Here is a 20,546-nt window from a genome sequence, read left to right on the forward strand (position 1 = left end):
TGGGATGGGATGGGATGGGATGGGATGGGATGGGATGGGATGGGATGGTGACAGCTGCTACTCTTGCTACCGCTGCTCCGAGGCAGCCTATGTGTGAACTGCAACTCGGAGGACTCCTCCCTCTCCGCTCTTCCCTCCCGTTTCTTCCCCTCCCATGCCTCTATAGTGCCTCCGCCTCAGCGCCGCACTGGGCACAGACAGAGCTGCTGCCTCTGCAATGTTAGCAGCCGCACCAGCGGCGGCGGCAGCAGCAGTAGCTGCAGGAGCAGCGGCGACGTCTCAGTAGAAGCAGGGGAGATCCTGGCCAGAACCGAGGAGTCGCCACACACGCAGCTAGGCTCCCTGGAGGAACGCGGCAACCCCCGGGGCTATTAGCTACCCTAACTGCCCATCTCCTCCTTTCATCCAGGAGACAGCTTGAGCCCAGGAGTCTGGCTGTCCCGGAGGACACGCCGCAGAACGAGGCACGACTTTGCAGGAGGGAGGGAGAACAACCCCGGAATCTACCCCCCTCCCCCAACAACCCCCCCACGTCAGCGCTTGCCCGCAGTCTCTCTAGTCCTCCAGCTCGCTCACTCTCCGAGACCTGCTTTCTCGGAAGCCTGTGAAGAGCCTGAGGATCGCATAACAAAGAAGAGTCAGGAACTAGGAACCGGGAAACCTGCTCATAGCTTCCGCAGAGACAAGGAGATCATCTCTGCTCCCTCCCCCCCGCCCCTCTCTGAGCAACACTGTCCCCCCAACCTCCTTATCACCCCTCGCCCCCATCTTCCTTCCTGCCTAGGCTGCTCAGCTATTGATCGACCTTTGAGTGCCCCGAGAGAGAAGGAGACTCCTCGCTTGCAGTACAGCAGCCCCCTCTATCTCTCCCCTCAGAAGGGGAAAAGAAATAGAAGGGAGGAGAGAAGAGGGATAATCATATGACCGTGGTAATAAATAACCCGAAGAGAGCCTGTCCTGCTAGCTCAGATGCTGCAATGCTGCCAGCCGTGAGTGTGGGGAGAGGCAGCCTCTGAGTGAGCCGTCACAGCCGGCCCCCATCTCCTGCGCAGCCCCAGGAGCCCCCGCTCCAGCTATCTTCCCCCGGCCGCACGAGCCCGGCAGCGCGAGCCGCTTTCCTGACCGGCTGACCGAGAGCAGAGCTAAAAGAAGCAAGTTGTCCAGTAGCGGCGGCGGCGGCGGCTGCTGCCAAGACAGCCAGACGTCCAGCTTCTCGCCGCCCGCCAGTCCTCCAGCCCCGCGTCCCCGCCCCTCCGCGCCGCGCCGCGTGTGCGCCTCCCTCCCCTCATCCTCCCCAGCTCCGCTGGGTTAGCGCGGAGACCGCTGCAGCGGCTGCTCGCTCCAGGTCGGCAGCCCGGGAAGAAGTCAAGTCAGTCGCCTGGGTCTAGGAAAGAGTGGGTGCTTTTCTTCTGGCTCGCCCAAGCCACGGAAGAAGATTAAGATGGCCACTCTGCTCCGGAAAATCGGGCTCATCCGGCTGCACAACCGGGACACGGAGGACCCCAAACATCACCACAACCATCTCCACAGCAGCAGCCAGCACGGCCGCGGCGGCGGCGGCGGCGGCTCCTCGATAAGGGGCAAAGGCAACCAGAAGAACCACAGCAACAAGCAACAGCAGCAGAATGCTCCGGGAGGAGGGGGCGGCTGCAGCGGCGGCGGCAGCGAAGGCAGCCCCGGGCACTCCAAGAACAAGCGAGCGCTGGAGCTGGCCAACAAGGACAAGCAGCAGCAGCAACAGCAGCAGCAGCAACAGCAGCAGCAGCAGCAGCAGCAGCAGTCCAGTGCCGGGGGCCACAAGGAGAAGCAGGCTAGCGCCAGGGAGAACCAGTCCACTAAAGAATCCAAGCAGCAAGGCGGCGGCGGTGGCCGCAGCGGCGGCGGGGGAGGCGGGAAGGGCTCCTCGCAGGTGGCCCAGACCCCAGCAGCCGGCAGCCTGGCGCCGATGGGGCGGGGGCAGCCTGGTACCCAGGTGAGGAGTCGGCGGCTGATGAAGGAGCTTCAAGACATCTCCCGGCTGAGCGACCGCTTCATCTCGGTGGAGCTGGTGGACGAGAGCCTCTACGACTGGAACGTGAAGCTGCACCAGGTGGACAAGGACTCGGTGTTGTGGCAGGACATGAAAGAGACTAACACCGAGTTCATCCTGCTCAACCTCACCTTCCCTGACAACTTCCCCTTCTCGCCGCCCTTCATGCGGGTGCTCAGCCCCCGGCTGGAGAACGGCTATGTGCTGGACGGGGGAGCCATCTGCATGGAGTTGCTCACCCCCCGGGGCTGGTCCAGCGCCTACACCGTTGAAGCTGTCATGAGGCAGTTTGCTGCCAGCCTGGTGAAAGGCCAGGTAAGAAGGGAGGACGGGGGAGGAAGCTGGGGGAAGCAGATGCTGCGGGCAGAGGGAGGCGCGGAAGCCCCACAGGGCTATCTGTGGGGCAGGAAAGGGTCCCTGCTTGGGCAGGGGGCGGGGGTGACTGAGGGAACATCATTTGGGAACACTAGATGTTGGCGGAGAAGGAGAGAGGGGAAGGAGAGCTTGAAGCTTTTTTCTGTCACCTTCGATTGGTTCTCTGCTTCTGACCTGCCAGGTGCGGGCATCGGAGAGGAGATTCGGCATCCCGCTTTCCCGGGGTTTACCTCATTCTCAGTCCCAATTAGGAGACGACCTCCTAGACCTAGAACTTCCTTCTCACCTTCCTCCCCTCGCGTTTCCAAACTTAAGTTGCGTCACCTTCAACCAGATTACCCCTTTTTTTTTAAACTAGCTACCAAAGGAGGCTATCCACTGATTGTTAATCTATGCCCCCCCCCAAAACTCCTTTTCATAACCCTATGGGCCATACACACACTGTTTTCTATTATGTGTGGTCTACCTGTCCTGTCATTCTCTATGTGTCTGTCAATCTTATTCTCTGTTGGTATCAATGACAATCTCTGGGTTTTGGGGGGTTGGTTTTTTTTTTTTTTTACATTCTCTGTATCTTTCTGTGTCTCTCCATCTTAAATCTTTATCTCTGTCTTTGTCTCTGTCTCTGTCTTTATCTCTGTTCTGACTGTCTCTGGCTTTGTCTCTGCCTCTCAAAAATGTATTATGAGGATTGAAACTATAATTAAGCAATTCCCAGGAAATCTGTTCCTTCTATAAAACATTTCAGATGGATCCATTTGCAGATTTGGGGATAAAATCCGTGGTAAGTAAGGATTGGTCAATCTGTTTCTTTCCTCACTTATTCTCAGCGAAATCTGGTGCCTCCCAAAGGTGAACATTTTACTAACCGGAAATATCATTAGGAAGTTAGTGATGAAAGTCTTCTTGATCTGGGAAAACCTATAAAGCTGTTTATTTAATAGAAATAAGGAAATACCTTCCCTTTTTCCTTCTCTTTTGATTCTTTTTTCCTACTGCTTTTTGGATCTTTGCTTCTCAATGGATCATCACCTTAAAGCAGATTTCCACAGCCTCTCTCTTTCCTCTCTATTCCTCTATATTTTGTTCCTTCCATATCCTAAGCAGGTTAAAATCTCTTGTACTGATGAAAGGTTTTAACTAAATACCTAAAACTGGGACATGCTGTTTGAATGGCATCATTTTACCTGTGAAATCCTGGTAGGTGATTTACCTAAAAGAAAAAACTGGGGCAGTGATTGTATGGCAAGTCCATGAGTATATCTTTTGAGAGGTGTTTTGCAGCCCTCTTAACCTTCACATTCCTTGCTTTCAGTGAATTCAAAATCATTTTACCTTCATAGAATATAGAGTTATGAATTTATGTTTGTTAACTAAACATTTGACTGAATATACATGAATTATTTAACAAAATTTTCTATTTATTTTTGATTCATATAGAATGGTTGTTTTTAAGGCCACTGTTTGGTGATTTTACAGATGCCCCCAATCCTTACCCTACTATTTGGCTCTACTCCTGTTGGCTCTTTCTCTCTTATAGAGGATCAGGTTGGAGAGAGCACCTGGAATTCCAGACAAATAACATCCTAAGTCTAAAAAAAGACTCCTTGATTAATAGTAGATCTGTTGTTTTTAATGAAGTTACTCATCCTAGGTGTTGTATTCTATCTCTTCTAGGGTTTGTTTTTCCCATATTCTTTAAATAAGAATTAAGACAGGACTCAGTTCTCTCCAAATATGTTTAACTGATACAGGGAATAATAGTGGCATACTATTAATTCTAAAGTTAAATAATATAAAGGAATATAAAGGTACATAGTTTAATAGAAAGGATTTGAGAGGGAACTAGCCAAAGGAGTTATTTTTTTTAAGTGAGATGATTATGTGGAAGAGTATACAACAGAAATACCTGCATTACTTCTACTCTCTGGAAAAAATTTGGCATTTCTTTTCATTAGTCATGGTAAAGATTTCTGAGAGGTGGGAGATAGGGATGGCTTTATTTTCTTAAAAACAAAAATTATTTTATCCTCATTAAGACATTTTCCTTATTGTTTGAAGTAATAGTTTCAAATATTCCTGTTAAGTGCTAGTAATAGTTCTGTTTGTACTAATAACGTTGTAAAATAACCAGGTATGTATCTGCATACATGATACAGTGAACAGTGAGAGAATAAAGTTTTAAAAAAAAGAGATAAATAGTTGGTAATTAGGTAATGATGTGATTGGTGAAAATAATTAAAGGTGTTTTCTTTAATTACACTGTAATAGTCAATGAGAGATTGCTTAATGAGATCTACTTACAATGAGATCTACTTAATTGGACCTAGTACCATGCATCCAGGCATATTTTGGTAAGCATCCTTGTGTTATTTAGTCTCAGTTTCAGTGTATAAAATATCTGGATATAGCTCAACACCTACAATATAGTTTTTAATCCTAATCTTACCTTTTTCATATTTCTTAATATTAATTTGGTTGGCCTCTAGCTCCCTGAAAATACTACAAATTGAGTAGGAAATACATTTTTCAAGGTACACATAAAACATTAAAGATTCACATGTAAATGACTAAAAGTCTTTGAAGAAATAAATGACAATTACTCATCCAGGGTTCCATGCCTTGAAAGAATTTGGATGATGTGACAGATTACATAAGCATTATTGCAGTATTGCATCCTACTCTTCTTAATTCACTGCTTCAGAGTCCATTCACTCAATGTGGCTGTAGTTACTGACTAAATTCCATGGATAGTGAAAGGTAAACTGTAGAATATCCAAAGTCCCTCTTGAATATGCATAGAAAAATCTATAGTAGTATTAATACAGTAATTATTAAATAAAAGGTAGTTAAAAGTCAACATTTCTTTTTTTAAGAATTCATGTAACTTATGAAAATTAGATAACTTAATATCAGTTTTTGTAACTAAATAGCATAATTTTCTGGTTCTTAAGAATTTTAGAAATATGCTTTTATGTCTGGCTTTCTATAGAAATGCATTAATGCTTTTGCATTTATTTTTCCATTTTAATATTATCAGGACAATGCTAACATTGTCCTAAAAATATCTCTATTTTTAAAAATAGATTTGGTTTAAAATTTTTGGTTTTAAAATTAGAAATTTTAAACTTGTCACATGACAAAACTACTGCTGTTTCTCATTAATAGAGGTTTTGATTTACTTAGTTTTAAAAATGTGGCCTCTGGAAATTTATTGTTTGATATTGTTTATCACTAATATAATGTGTACTATTTAGTAATATGTCCATACCTTACTTATTTGCATCTTACTTTCTCCTGTAAACAAACTCTTCTTTTTAGGCAATATCTCCATCGTTTGGGAATCAGAAGAGTAATAATTAAATGGATAGGAACAAGAATCAGGAATAGACCTGTAATTACATTTGGTATAGGGAAGGATCAGATGATGAAACTCCCTCTGTTAATGAAGGTTGGCACTTTTACTGCAACTTGTGGTCTTAGCTGCCCAGAGCTCTAAAAGGTTAGGTGATTAACCCAGGTCCCACACCAGTATATGTCATAAATGAGACCTGAAATCAAACCAAGGAGCATTTATTATGCACCAACTGTTTCAGAAAAAAAGAAGGAAAAAAAAAACCCTTGAACCCAGATGTTCTCTGGCTTTAAGGCAAGATTTCTGTCCACTAGTTCAGAGCTGCCTCCTTTCACTTCATATAGTATTTAGATTTTAGCTAAGCGCACAGGTCTCGATAGTGTTTCCATAAAAGGAATTTCCTCACAACAACCATGAAGTGTACATAGGACAAGTATTATTTTTCCTACTTTACATAGGAGGAAAGTGAGGCTCAGGTAGTTTGTGAATGACTTGTTCAGAATCACATGGTTAATAAATGGCAAAGCTTTCATTCCAACTCATAACTTCTCAGAGACCATGACTCTTTCCATTACATCATACTGCCCCCCTCAAAATCAATACATATTATGGAACTCAGAACAATATCTTGCACATCATGGATACTCAATATTTAATGAATATTGATTAATCTGTATTCACAAAATTACATTTTTAAAACCGTTCAGGTATATAATTTTAAAAGATATACAAATTGCTATTGATATTTTAAGAACTTGTGCATACAACTCAAAATGTAAGTTGTTTATGACTGAAGTAGATTTGATTGCCATGAGATTCAGTCTTTTAAGGTGACATAAACAAGTAAATTGGTATAGTTATTTGAACTGACATACAGATTAATTTGAATCATCCTATTATAAATTCCCCCTACTTTATAACAATAACCCACTTGTATGACATATGAACTCAGTTAACTAACTGAGATCATTAGACAGTTTGATGATCAGGCATTCCAACAGGCAAGGAGCTGGCCAAGGGACAGGTTTCTGGCCATGGTCATGCCCTACCCAGTCTCAGAACCATTTACCAAATGGAAACAAACATTTTTTTTTTAGAACTTAATGTTCTAATGAAATGCCTAACAAATGACACAGAAGATCAACAGTAATTTTGACTGATCTGTGATAGCTTTGTCATGAAGTGAAGTGTAGCATCAGATTACTGATGGAAAAAAGTCAGACTGATTTTTTGAGTTGTCTCAGCCCTCTATTAATCATGACCCTTCTCATCACTTTTGTGCACATAGAATGAATACATTGACAGCCATTAAGCAAGGAAACTAAGAAGGAGAAGGTATTTTAAAATTTTGCTGATTTTTCTCTTTGTAGTAAAAATGTGTCAGTGATTACAGGTCAGTTATTATTTAACTATTAATTTCTGTGGTTTGGAATTCTGCCAGAGATTTTTGCAGGGTCTGGTGTCCATTGCTCAGTTTTTATTTAATGATATGCATGACTAAGATCAATATAAGTGTGTTAAAATTCCTACCATGTACAACATGTCTTTGAAAAGCCAGCAAGAAACATAATTTCTTCAATATTTTTCCAGAGTAGTGACTATTATCCCCAAAGAAGACACTGAACTATTTTATTTATGGTTTTGCAAGTTATGTATAATCTAATCATAAAGAAGAATGAGTAGACATTCTACAAATCATAGGATGCTAACCAATTACAATTGGCACTTCTTATCCAACTCTTGCTTTTTTTTAGTATATCAGAATCTCATCTATAGAAATTATATATGTATGATGAATAATATTATGATGAATAAAAAACATGAATAAAGACATTTTATATTAGCATAATGTCATCATGATAAATCACTTAATTTTGAATTTGTTAGGAGATGATCTTATAGTGGATTATAAACGTGTTGAGGGTAAAGGTGAGATAATTGATTTTTTAAAATATTTTTCTAGATTAGGCCTGATGTTGATTTTTAGTAGTGTTTTTTATGAGTCACCATGTGTCATTTTGTTCTCTACCTCAGCGTAAGGGGCGAAGCTAATTACCAGCTAACTGATGACTCTGCAGGTTGTGGTATCTATAAGCTTGATTGTTTGGGAGAAAAATAGCTACTTGTTCTTATATCAAGTAGGGCAAGCATAAAAATGCAGACAGGACTTTGTATCCTAAAAATAGTTACCAACTGAGTGTTCTGACATCATTAAGTCTCTAGTGGTTACTTTCTCTGACAAATAGTTAATAATAGTAGTAATTTACTTTTAAATGGGTATTTAATTTCCTTTAGAGGAGATTGAAGGTGTAAATGAAAAATATATGTTTATAATGTTTATCATTCAAACTTATAAATTTATATTTTAATTTTAAAAACAATGTTCTTTCTGATAGCATCATTCTTTAGGAAAATAAAACACTAATGTGCATAGTTAGTTGATAGTATTATACTAATAAAAAATATGAATGTGAATAATAAATTGATAGTGAGTAGCCTGTTATGTTCAAACCTGACGTACTTCTCAGCCTTCCTGTACCCTTTTCTGGTCTCTCTTTTCTCAGCCTCAGAAATAGCTGGAGTTGAATAGTGAAACAGCCTTCCTACAACTGCAGAATATACATGACAGGAAAAGAATCGAAAGACATTGCTTCCATGCTGCAGGGACATCTCTCGACTGGGTTGCCATGTATGAATGATGGCAGACATTAATAATGAAAGATGTGGTGACTTCAGAATCATTCTTGAGTTCTAGTCACATCTCTAATAGCGTTCTGCTGGTAGATAGTTGTTGGGACAATGAGTAATATGAAGGGCTAGAGAAGGGAGGGGGATGGGCCTATGTTTTTCTTTGCCCTCTACCAGCTCTCTAGGTATGGCTAAATGAAGTCTAGAGAAGGAAGGAAAGGGAAACAAATAGATAAAAGGAAAGAAAAAATAGAGGAGAGGGAAAATAATTGAATCTACCAAGGAACTTTTTCCACTAATTCCCAATTAACCTTTTCTCTCACTTCCACCCTGACTACCCACCCTTCCCCAAATCTTCTCTTCACCAGCACCTTCATCTTACCCAACAAGCTTTAAATATTGTTGTGGAAAAATACAGACAAAGTAAAGTCTTCAGTTCCCAATCCCAAGAAAGAATGTGAACTTTGGGGGTATGCAATAATGAAGTTTCATTCAAAACTTCATTTCATACATGGAATGTAACACTGGATACATAGAAGGGGAACATTGTTGTAGAAAGCCCCCCAAAAATGGGTAGTCCCTAAATAGGCTATGTTTGGTTTTGGTTTTTATCTTTGTTTTGTGTCACTAATTATTAGTGAAGCTAATGTAACTGTTGTACAGTCTCTTGAAGAAACACTGTTGTTAATAGAAAGGGTTGGTTGGATTCAGTACATACTTGGTGGATGAGAAGTTAATATGATTAAAATATTCCTATGGAAAATCCATAAAGTAGATAATATATACCTGGATAGTTTAGAGTTGGCTCTAAAGTTAAATATGAAAGAAAACTCTATGCAGAAGCTGCTTTTCTGTGTTATTTCATTTTTTTCTCATTGCTAAAATATGGAAAATTAGACCTTTCCAAAAGAACATAACATGACAGAAACATTTCCACATAGTCTATATTTTTGGACCCAAAATTTTCCACTTCCACCCAGATACATTTAGTGGATTGGCAGCTCACCCAAAAAATACTTTTTTTTTTTTAATAGTCTGGTGGCTGCCTCAACCTCCCAAGCTGGTCTTGCTTCTGCTGCTAGTCTACTGCCTGAGGATAACTCAGAGGTTTTGCCTATGTATTTCCTACCTGTTGGAAAACCTTTTAGCTGCCTGACATAATTCCAAGCTTCATTTTTTTTCCAAAAAGAACACCTTGCCCCATTTTCTAACACTGTCCATCTTACTACACATCTATCTAGGAATGCCAAAAGGAGAGAAAATGGGAATGTTGAGTGGTGGGTTCAGGGATATAAGATGAAGGAAACATTTGTGTCAGAGGAATGATAAAGAAGGCAAAGAATTATAATTAACTGTAGGAGAGGCTGTCTGAAGCAGGCAAGAGTTGCTAATAGGATTACTCATTGATGAAGCAGGCCATAGTATAATACCATAGCATTAGGTAGAGTTAGTAATCCAGGAAATCAGTTCATATATTAGCATCCATGATGATGAAAAATCAGGGAATCTAGTTGAAAACCTCCCATAATATAAGCATTTGCAACATAGTTTTTAATCAGTCATCCAACTGACAGAATTTAGTTGACATTGTAATTAGAAATAATTTCTAAACTTTTTCCAAATATGTGGATAAGCCATTAATATTGAATCTAATCTGAGTTCTGAGGGCATTGTGGGAATTGAATGAACCACACTAACTATATCTTGTTGCTCAATTCTGAATCTAGCTCAGTTCCCTTTCTATTCAGTTATGGGTCTAGCCCAATTTCTGTCTTGTAAGAAAACTTTATTGCAATGTTTGAACCTATCCCAGTGTGATTGACCAGCTGGACCCCCTCTACTTGTTGTTTAGCAACCATTAACTAAGGACCTAGGTTATGCTAAACTCAATCACATCTGAAGACTGATGCAACGAATTGTCTCACAATTATGTATTTCAAGCAACCCATATGTCTTTTCTGAAAACTGGCCCTTCCCTGGCCAGCTGGTTAGGAAGATGTTTCCATGTCCCTTTTATTGAATACAAATACTTGGGAGGAATGGGACACCTCTTTTTCTGATTTCAGGGAATTGCACCTGCTCATTCAATGCCCAAGATGATTTATTTCTCAAGTTTCTTTTCTGAATATATAAAACAATAAAATCTTAACAAATACTGTTTTAGATCATATTTAAATGCGTAATTCCTATAACTTATACCATGAGCAGGAGTACTCCCATCCATGAGATCATAGAACCATCACAATATACAAAATTACTTGAAAACTGAATAACAAGTCTAGGGAGAAGCATTTTCTCGTTGCATGATCTACTAATACTTTCAGTCTGTTTAAGATTAAACCTATCATAGATAAGAATGAAGAGCTATGTAAATTATTAAATATTTATATGGTAGAAAATCTATTTTAAATGTTCCTAATAGAAAGGTTAAATGTGAAATATTTCACATTGCACACAATTATCAAAATTGATTATTGTATATAATTTGGGTATTATTTTCAAACTGAATTTCTTTTCATATGGATATAATGCATAAAACTAAGTCAGCCCTAGGTAAAAAAGAAAAAAAAGTCTACATGACTGTGCTTGGATCCCACATAGCATACCATACAGATATTAATTGATTTAAAGGTTAATCTGTTATAATGAAATTCAAGAATAGTTCGAGTCTTCCTCTCAGAAACTTGTTTTTATTTCTTCTCTCTTGCCTTAATTTAAACCACAGAGAAAATTGGACATTTAGATTACATCAATTTTTACCATTTCAATATTGTCTTTGTTTTCAAAAACCTTATCTACAAACTCCTCACAAAAATAGTGAGATTGTAATAACTTCTTTATCCATTTCTTCTGTTTGGGAGGCCCTACTTTGCTTGACTTAGTCATATATTTCATTTTCAATTTACAAATATCAATTTTTTCCCCAGTGAGGTGAGAGGATCTTCTAAGAACTGACTTGGAAATGTAACATGTGAAATCATTGGAGTAGACATTGCATTTCCAAGTGCATGGCTTTTTGGTAGCCTATTTCACCTTATAAATCAAATTAGACTTGATCACCTTCAAGTCCAATTGGAAATAAGCATTTCATATGTAGCAATATAAACACTTAATAATTTCCTGGGTAATTAGCTGACCTTTTGGAAGCCTGTCTCCCCTCTTTCTGCCCCAACATCACTTACCACTCTCTTTTCCAAAGTCTCTTCCTCTTCCTCCATAAATTTAAGAAACCATCATACACTAAAAGCTAATATAAAACCAATAGTTTTCTAAAATATAGGTTGTAAAATCATATGAAAATTAGAGGACATTTGCAATTTATAAACAGAAATAATCTAAGCAACCATAAAAAATTGAAAATTATTAGTTATACCAAATTGAGCAGTGTTGAATAGTTTGTCAATAATGTTATTGAAAGGGAAAGGAAGCTTTTGTTTTTTTCATCACAACTTAAAGAAGTAAAAACTTCACCTTAGTTTTTCTCTCAGAAATTGAGTGCCCAATTAGCATATGAACTCAAGACCATTTAATATAAGTACATTTTGACTATATAGCATGATAACCAATGCACATCCCTGATACCATCCATATCTATTCAGGTATTTTAAAACAACTTGGACAAGACTCAATGATAAATGAGTTTGTGAAGATAGTAAATTTCTCTTCACTTTCTTGTGAGTGGTAGACTGGGAATGATATAGTTTTCTAGAAAATCAGAATATTTAATTAAAACAAATAAAAGTAAAAAGTGTCTTTATAGGCACAGAACTGAATTCATACACATGTCTACCAAAGAACAAGATTATTATTACAACCTTTAGCAATAGGAAGCACTTACAGCAATGCTGACATGTCAAGAGATTTCTGATATTTGTTGGTAATGATAAAACCACCCTTGTGATTATAATATAATCATGTTATACAATAAAGAGACAGCTAGGTGGCAGAGTGGATAGAGTGCTGGGCATAGAGCCAGGAAGACTCATCTTTGTGATTTCAAATCTGGCCTCAGACACTTAGTAGCTGTGTGACCCTGGGCAAGTCACTTAACCCTGTTTGCCTCAGTTTTCTCATCTGTGAAATGAGCTGGAGAAGGAAATGGCAAGCCACTTCCATATTTTTGCCAAGAAAACCTCAAATAGGTTTACAAAGAGTCAGATACAACTGAACAGCCTACAATAAAGGCGTATGATATAGGCAGCTAGATGGTGCAGCAGATAGAGGTATAGCACTTGGTAGTCAGGAAGACCTGAGTTTAAATCCTTTCCCAGACATTCCCTAGTTCTGTGTCCCTGGGTGGCCACTTACCCTCTTTGTACTTCAATTTCCCCATATGTAAGACAGGGGGAGGGGGGTAATAACACCCACCTCGCAGGGTTATTGTGAGGATCAAAGGAGTTAATAGAAAAAGCACTTTGCAGACCTTAAAGCACTGTATAAATGTTAGCCGTTATTATTAAGAAGCGGGTGGGTGGTGCAGTGGATAAAGTCCATGGCTCTAGAGTCAAGAGGACCTGAGTTCAAATCTGCCCTCAGATATTAGCTATATGACCCTGGGCAAATCACTTCACCTCTCTCTGCCTCAGTTTCTTCAACTGTAAAGTGGTGATAATAAAGCCTACCTGGAAGGATTGTTGTGATGAACAAATGAGATAATATCTGTAAAGTACTTTGTAAACTGTAAATTTAGTGCTATAGAAATACTAGTTGTAAAAAAAAAAAGAAATACTAGTTGTTATCATTATAACACTACATTACATTTATGTGGTTCTTTGAGCTTTTGCATTTATGGACTCACAGATTTAGAAATGAAGGGGACTTCTGAGGTCCTCTAATCCAAATCCTCCTTTTGCAGATGAGGAAACTGAGCCCCAGGGAATTAAAATGTTGTACACACCCTGTGCAGCACAGGTTTTAAGTGGTAGAGCCAGGTTTTGAATCTAGATCTTCAAAACTTGAAATACAGTGATTTTTCCACAGATTCAGGCTGTGGAACACTGTGGTTCAGACAGGGTAGACATTATGACCCCCATTTTAAAAATGAGAAAACTATCAGAGTGCCTAAGTGGTATGCCCAGAGTGACACAGTATAAATGTTGTGAGCCCTCTCATACTGATATTTCCCACAATGTGTCTGAAGCAAGGAAAAGAGAAAATAGGACCTGTGTTCAAGGGATGGTGTGGATTGGCATCCAACCTGAGTAAGAAGATCAAAGCCGCACTGTCAGAGGGAATAGAAGCTAGAAGCTGAGAGGACAGGCCAGGTAAATGCACAGGAACAAGATCCAAGATCAAAAACCAAAATGGGTAATCATCAAGACAAAGCAGTTCCCAAGGAATTTGTAAATAAATCAAATACATGGGAAATACAATGACAGTTAAATGATATCTCTGTAAATATTCAGCATAGTTTGTCAGTACATCCTTTGATGAAAGGTGCATATTCTGCCTGTATCCCCTTCTGCTCCTTAAATGAGAAATGTTGTCCATTCTTGGTACCTGCAGAGTCACGACTCACAATCAGGTGTCCATATTTCTGGCCAGGTGCTTTTTGCAGTAGAGGATACAATCATAGGTTATCAGAAGCAGCAAATTGTTGGAGTTCTCGTAAACTGCAGTCACCTTTTGTTGGTAAACTCGCCTACTTGGAGTTTTCATTCTCTTTTTATGGTCAATCAATTTTAATGACCAGATATTTATTTTTGTTCATGTACAGCTCCATGGTATAATCTATGAATAGTCAGGTATCTGTTGATATAATAGAAAAGATGAGAGTATTTGGACCCCAAGGATCTGGGTTCGAATCTTCAGTCTACTACACATTCTATGTGTTACCTTCTTTAGACCTCACTTACCTTATCTGTAAAAGCAATATCTTAAAATTAGATGATCTCAAAGTATCTTCCATTTTGAGATTCTGCGACATTTAGGAACTTTTTCTACTTAATTTCTAACTTAAACTTTTTTTTTTCATGAAACTACCATATGCCTTGGATTGGATCACCAGAATTTTCCTTTATACTGAAATAGTAAATAAGTATCTAAGTGAATGTTGTTGCAATGATAGATGTTAGCAATAGTCCTTAAAAATCACAGAATATGATATCCATTTAGAAATTTTTTTGCAACCATTTTGTAGCAAGGTTTAAGGCAGACCTTGATAGCAAATTTGAAATACCCTTAATAATGTACCACATTTTGTGAAAATCAGTATGCCCCCTTAAAGGATATCATGGAACAACACAAAATATGTTCAAAATGTTTCACAGCCCAGTCAAAACTGTTAATAGCACTTTGATCAATCATGCTTTGGAACAGAGGTTGTCAACCTTTTTTGTGTATCAGGAACCTCACTGGCAGTCTCATGAAACCTATGGATCCCTGTCTCATAATTATGTTTTTGAATGTATAAAACAAAATACCTAGCATTAGAAAGGCAAACAATTATATTTCTATACAGTTTTCAAAATATTGAAAAGGAAAAAAAAGTTTACAGATCCCAGATTAACAACCCCTTGTTAGAATAACACAGAGTCTTAGTAAAAGAACCTCCTTGCTTTTAATGATAGCAGTTGAAGGTAGCACAGTGAGTAAGAACACCAGACCCTGAGTCGGGATGACCTGGGATCGAATCCGGGCTCAGATACTTAGCACCACACCCAGAAATAACTGGCCATGTAAACTTAAGCAAGTTACTTAACCCCAATTGTTTTTTAAAAAAATAAAGATAACAGTTGAAGGAAAATGTATTTGAAATGACCATCCTATTCTGCTAAAACTCTTGAATTTTCTATTAAACATATCTATTATAAGAAAGAGCTTTCCAACAATTAGAGTCACCCAGCCATTGATTAGACTGACTTGCAAAGTAATGAGCCCCCAGTTACTAGAAAAAAATCAAGCAGAGGTAGAGTACCATCCATAAGGGGCTATTGTGTAGTGATTCTTGCACTGAATAGAGTTTGGGCTAAGAGACCTGAAAAGTGCCTTCCAAATATAAGCTTCTATTATTCTTTGGTTCTGACCCTTTCTCTGGTAAGTGTAAAAGTAAGATCCCAAAGAACTATAAATGGTTTGTAATCAATAGTTTCTCCAGGGTGTATGATCTAGCTGTGAAGTACTCAATGATGACACCATTGTTCAGACATATTAAAATAACGCAATTTATGGTCTGGACTATGAAACTTCTCAAGTGTGCCTCATTCAGCCAGCTTTGCAGCATGCCTTTTATATCCCTAAGGTAGGAAAGTTCCTTTCAGTTGGAGTAAAAAAAAACAACAATAGCAAGATTAGTTTATGAGCCAGGTAAATGTTGCCATAAGTATTCCTATAAAGTTTGTGATGTAAAGAATCCAAGTGACACACTGAGCAGATAGAACCAGTATTGTGTTGTTTTTCAGTATGAATTTTCTACCTTCTTGAAGTCAGACTCTGATTGTTATTAAAGAACACACACTCAAGCATACATTTTTGCCTGAGGTTATTTCAATCCATTCTATTCCTGAGCAACACAGTCCTACCACTTATTGCCTATTGAGCAGGTGACTTAACCTCACTGGGCTTCACCTTCCTGCTTTATAAAATGAGATTAATTTTCTAAAGTTCCTACTATGTGCCAGGCCCTTCACAAATATCTCATTTCATCCTCACAACAGCCTTTTGAGGCAGCTGCTCTTCTTATCACCATTTTACAGTGATAAGGCAGGCAAAGGTTAAGTGACTTGCCCACAATCACATACCTAGCAGGTCTGTGAGATGAGGCTGGGTTTGAATTCAGATCTTCCTAACTAGGCCCAACACTCTCTTCACTAGGCCATCTAGCTGTCTCTTAGAAGAAGGATTAAATCAAAGATTCTTAATCTGGGATCTATGAACTTAAAAAAATTTGATAATTGAATATCAGTATAATTGTGGGTTTTTCATAACCCTATGTATTTTATTTTATGTATTTAAAAATATTATTCTGAGACAGGGTTTTTAGTTTTCTCCAGACACCCAAAGGTCTATGATGCAAAAAGACTCAATGATCTTTAAGTTTTTCTAATTCCAAATTCTAGAAGATTTTAGAAATTTTACTTTGCTTTCTAATATATCATCATTAATGTGTTGCAAAAGTTTGTTATATTTTCATTGGACTTTGTAGGAAGATTGGCAGGGAGTGGGACTCATAGGGAATACCTTCAATTAATGCATATTTGTAACTTCGTTATAGAGAGTAACCTGGGAGCACCATGGTCATTCAGTAAACATGTTAAAAGGTAGGACTTGAATGCTGGTCTTCTGACACTAACAGAGTGCTTGGCACATAGTAAGCACTTAATAAATGCTAGTTGGTGTATTGACTGACTCCACTCTCAGCCACCATATGATTCTGCCCCTCATCAAACATATTTCATATATTTTAATAATGATTTCTTTCTTTCCAACTTTCCCTTTCCCTTTATTAGAACAAACCAGGCCTTAACTGTTGAACCCAAGAATACACTCCACCTCATCCCATGTGAAGATTCTTGAGGTGTGGTTAGATGGGTTTAACTATTATTAATAATTAAACAGGACCAGACCAGTTCTAAAAGATGAATCACAACGTACATACAGTGCACAGGACCATCTTCCTTTCCATGTGAATTACCCATACTAAGCAGTGAAAGGAAGAATAAGGAGCCTGGACATCTTTGATCATCAAGTTGCCCCCACTTCACTCATTCTCCCAGCTCTAGAAGATACTGCCTTATAGAGTCATCAGGAGAATACCTACGAATTTCATTAGAGCCTTGATTGCATTTTTACTTCCATGTGGGGCAGAAGGAAAAATGAGGGATGTTAGTTTAGCATTTTTGTAACATGTACAATAGAAAGCAAAATATTTAGTAAGGCATGGTGGAAAGGGTCTTAGACTCAACCAGAAGAACTGAATTTGATTCCTGACTGTCAGATTTAGTGTGTGATCCAGGGGAAAATAATGCTTGACTATTTCTTTGACATGGTGTTTATGAGGAAAGCCCTTTGCATACCTTAAAAAACTCTTCAAATGTGAGCTGTCATTAGTATTTTCTTTTGTAGAGCACATATAGTTGGAAAAGCAAATACAGTGGTGTCTTGTTTTCCCTTATTTTTTTTTTGTTTTTTTGGAGGGCAACTGGGGTTAAGTGACTTGCCCAAGGTCACACGACTAGTAAATGTGTCAAGTGTCTGAGGCCGGATAGAGTGTTGGGCCTAGTTAGGAAGATCTGAATTCAAACCCAGCCTCATCTCACAGACCTGCTAGGTATGTGATTGTGGGCAAGTCATTTAACCTTTGCCTGCCTTACCACTGTAAAATGGTGATAAGAAGAGCAGCTTCCTCAAAAGGCTGTTGTGAGGATGAAATGAGATATTTGTGAAGGGCCTGGCACATAGTAGGATAAGGATAAGGATCTGAGGAGGACTCAGGTCCACCTGACTCCAGGGCCGGTGCTCTATTCACTGTGCCACCTAGCCTCTCCATTTCCTTAAATTTTAATGCCACAGAGTGTTATGAGCAAGAAATGTTATGAGGAAGAAATCAAAATTAAATAGCAATCTAGTTCCAGAGAGGTATAGTCTAGTCCAGGACTTTTAGGAAGATTTTATTACCAATTTAAACCAGATTACTAGATGATCTTTATTTAAGAAAATCTAAAATATCTCTTTTAAAAAGTTAAAGACAGGGAACATAACACTTTATTCACTAGATAATAAGCATTTATATTAGTTCCATATTGCAGCCAATTAAATTAACATATAAATAAAGAGCTAACACAAGCACATTTTTAGTGAATGAGAAAGTCTTTTTTCATCTAGCCTTGATTCCTCAGAATAATTTCTTTGATATTTTTTTTTCTAAATGTAAGGTTTTTATATCAGAACTTTCGGCCATATACATATAGATTTGTCAATCTCATTCAAAAGTTTTTTTGTTGCTTTTTAAACAACTACAAAGTAAGCAAAATATACCAAAAGAAGATGAGGTAAACTTCATATGCCAAAAAGTTTATTTAGGCCATTTAAAAAGCCAGTATGCCAATGATACCTTTTTCAAATTTAATTAGTTTATTTTTTCCACAGAGACACTCAAGCACCTTCATTTCTGGCCTGAGAAATTCCTTGGTCAAGTTTACATCTCCTCTATTCCTTTGATCTGTACTTCAATGGATAAATAAAGTAGGTAGTTTTCTTGGCATAGAACAGTCCTATTGGTTTCATGTCTGGATCCTCAGAAACCTCCAAGCCTCACCCTCACCCCCACAGTATCAGTTTCACCAGCATCCATGCTATTATTGGGATCACAGGAACCAGGGAAGTCATATGTTTGATGAGGGCAATAGTATCTCGTGCAATGACAACACAGGTAAAACTTTTATTACCTGTGTTAGGAATGCTATAGTGGTATCAAATATACAGCTGTATACCAGAAGTAGTGGTATCATAGACTTTTTGAAATTATCATCCCCAGGGAAGAAAGTATCTTTCTTATCCTTCTGAGTAACCCTGCTATGACATAGATATAAGTAACAAATATTTTCCCTTGTCCCATCTGGTTAATTTTTATTCAGGTCATTCCAATATATTCTTACAGCCCTAACAAACCCCCCTTTTGGCAGGTTCCCTATTTCCTTAATTGTTTATTTTACTGGTGATAGACTATAATCAATTAGATCTAAGTCATCACAGCCATAGTCACCGTAGTACAACATTCATCTTCCAATATTCATCCCTATAAAGGCTATTTCTATCCTTGGAATGACCTTAGACTTCACAAAGTTATTGGGAATGTTCTTATCATGAGTTATGAATAACAATAATTATCTTCAATCAACAGCAAGAACAATACTGTTATTATTGATTTTGCTTCTATTATTAGCCAAGCCCCCATTTCCTTAAAGTTGCCTCTTAAGAACCTATGCCTCTTTATATATCCAGAAAGCTACCTCTTGTCCATGGGCTACAGTTTCACCTTTTGGCCCCCTTCCCAAGGGGAGATACTATATATACCATATAATATATATATATATATGCAATATACTATATATATATATATATGCAATATACTATATACTATATATATTAAGTAGGATCAAGCTTATCTATTACTACAGCTTGCAGGGGGATATTTTGGGTGGCTGGTTATTATTGTTAGTTCCTCCTTCTTTGAGGACATATACTTGTTTCCTAACTTTCAATCCTCCATCAGGGTCTCTGGTGGCTCCCACAATGAGTTTCTTCCTACAAGACAGGCTATGATCGCATAAAATAAGTTAGATGACATCATCTGCTTTGATATACTTCCCCATCACCATCTTCTTTTTACTCTTTGCTTCTACTATCTAATCCTCTTTTTGGGTCATAGAAAGTCATCACAGACAAGCCTTCAGAGGAGACACTTGCTTAAAGGGAAGGATGGAATTAACACAGGGAGGGAGGGAGGAAAGAATAAGGAGAAGGAGAAAGGGAGGGGAGAGGAAGCAAGCATTTATTAATCCTCTATTATGTGCCAGGCCCTGTGCTAAGCTCTTCACAAATATTATGTAATTTGATCTTCACTACAACTCTGGGAAGTAGGTGTGACTGTATCTCCATTTTACAACTGAAAAAGCTGAAACAGACGGAAAGGTTAAGTGAATTGTCTGGGGTCACATAGCAAGTATATGATGCTGGTTTGAGATCAGGTCTTTTTGACTCCTGGCCCAGCAGTCCTTCTCTATCTGCTGTACCACCTAGCTCCCTCTACTGAAGGGAAAATATATTGTGATCCCTGTATTTTTGATGAAGATATTTTCCTCAACATATATTCCTCTCTTTCCACTCCTTCCCTTCGCCATACATTCTTTTCCTAGAAATGACTGCATTTACCAGTACTTCATCATTCAAATTTCTAACTCCTTTCTATAGATTCTGAGCTCTTTTCTCATTAATCTTCCTCATCCCACCAGGTCACTCCATACTTCTAGTTTGCCAAGGTATTCTTCAAGCATGCTATTTCATTTGCCCACTATTACTCCAGTCTGGAGACTATAGAAATATCTTAGATTTATATAATGCCTTTCTTGATCTCCCAGATATGAATCCTCTTTGAAATAA

General features: G+C 38.7%; 1 protein-coding gene across 1 annotated transcript in view; it reads left to right on the forward strand.

Moving 5' to 3' along the window:
* The first annotated feature begins 166 nt into the window (after positions 1–166).
* Positions 167–20,546, forward strand: part of UBE2QL1 (ubiquitin conjugating enzyme E2 QL1) — a 64,560-nt gene continuing 44,180 nt past the window's right edge. Inside the window, exon 1 of the mRNA XM_069076872.1 lies at positions 167–2,344. Within this exon, the coding sequence (XP_068932973.1) occupies positions 1,442–2,344 (903 nt within the window). The 5' untranslated portion in view covers positions 167–1,441. The remainder of the gene's footprint in view (positions 2,345–20,546) is intronic.

This window comes from Petaurus breviceps, unplaced genomic scaffold (assembly GCF_028583685.1).
Source record: "Petaurus breviceps papuanus isolate PSGF00001 unplaced genomic scaffold, PetGlider_PUasm1.0 151, whole genome shotgun sequence".
In the NCBI taxonomy this organism is placed as follows: Eukaryota; Metazoa; Chordata; class Mammalia; order Diprotodontia; family Petauridae; genus Petaurus; species Petaurus breviceps.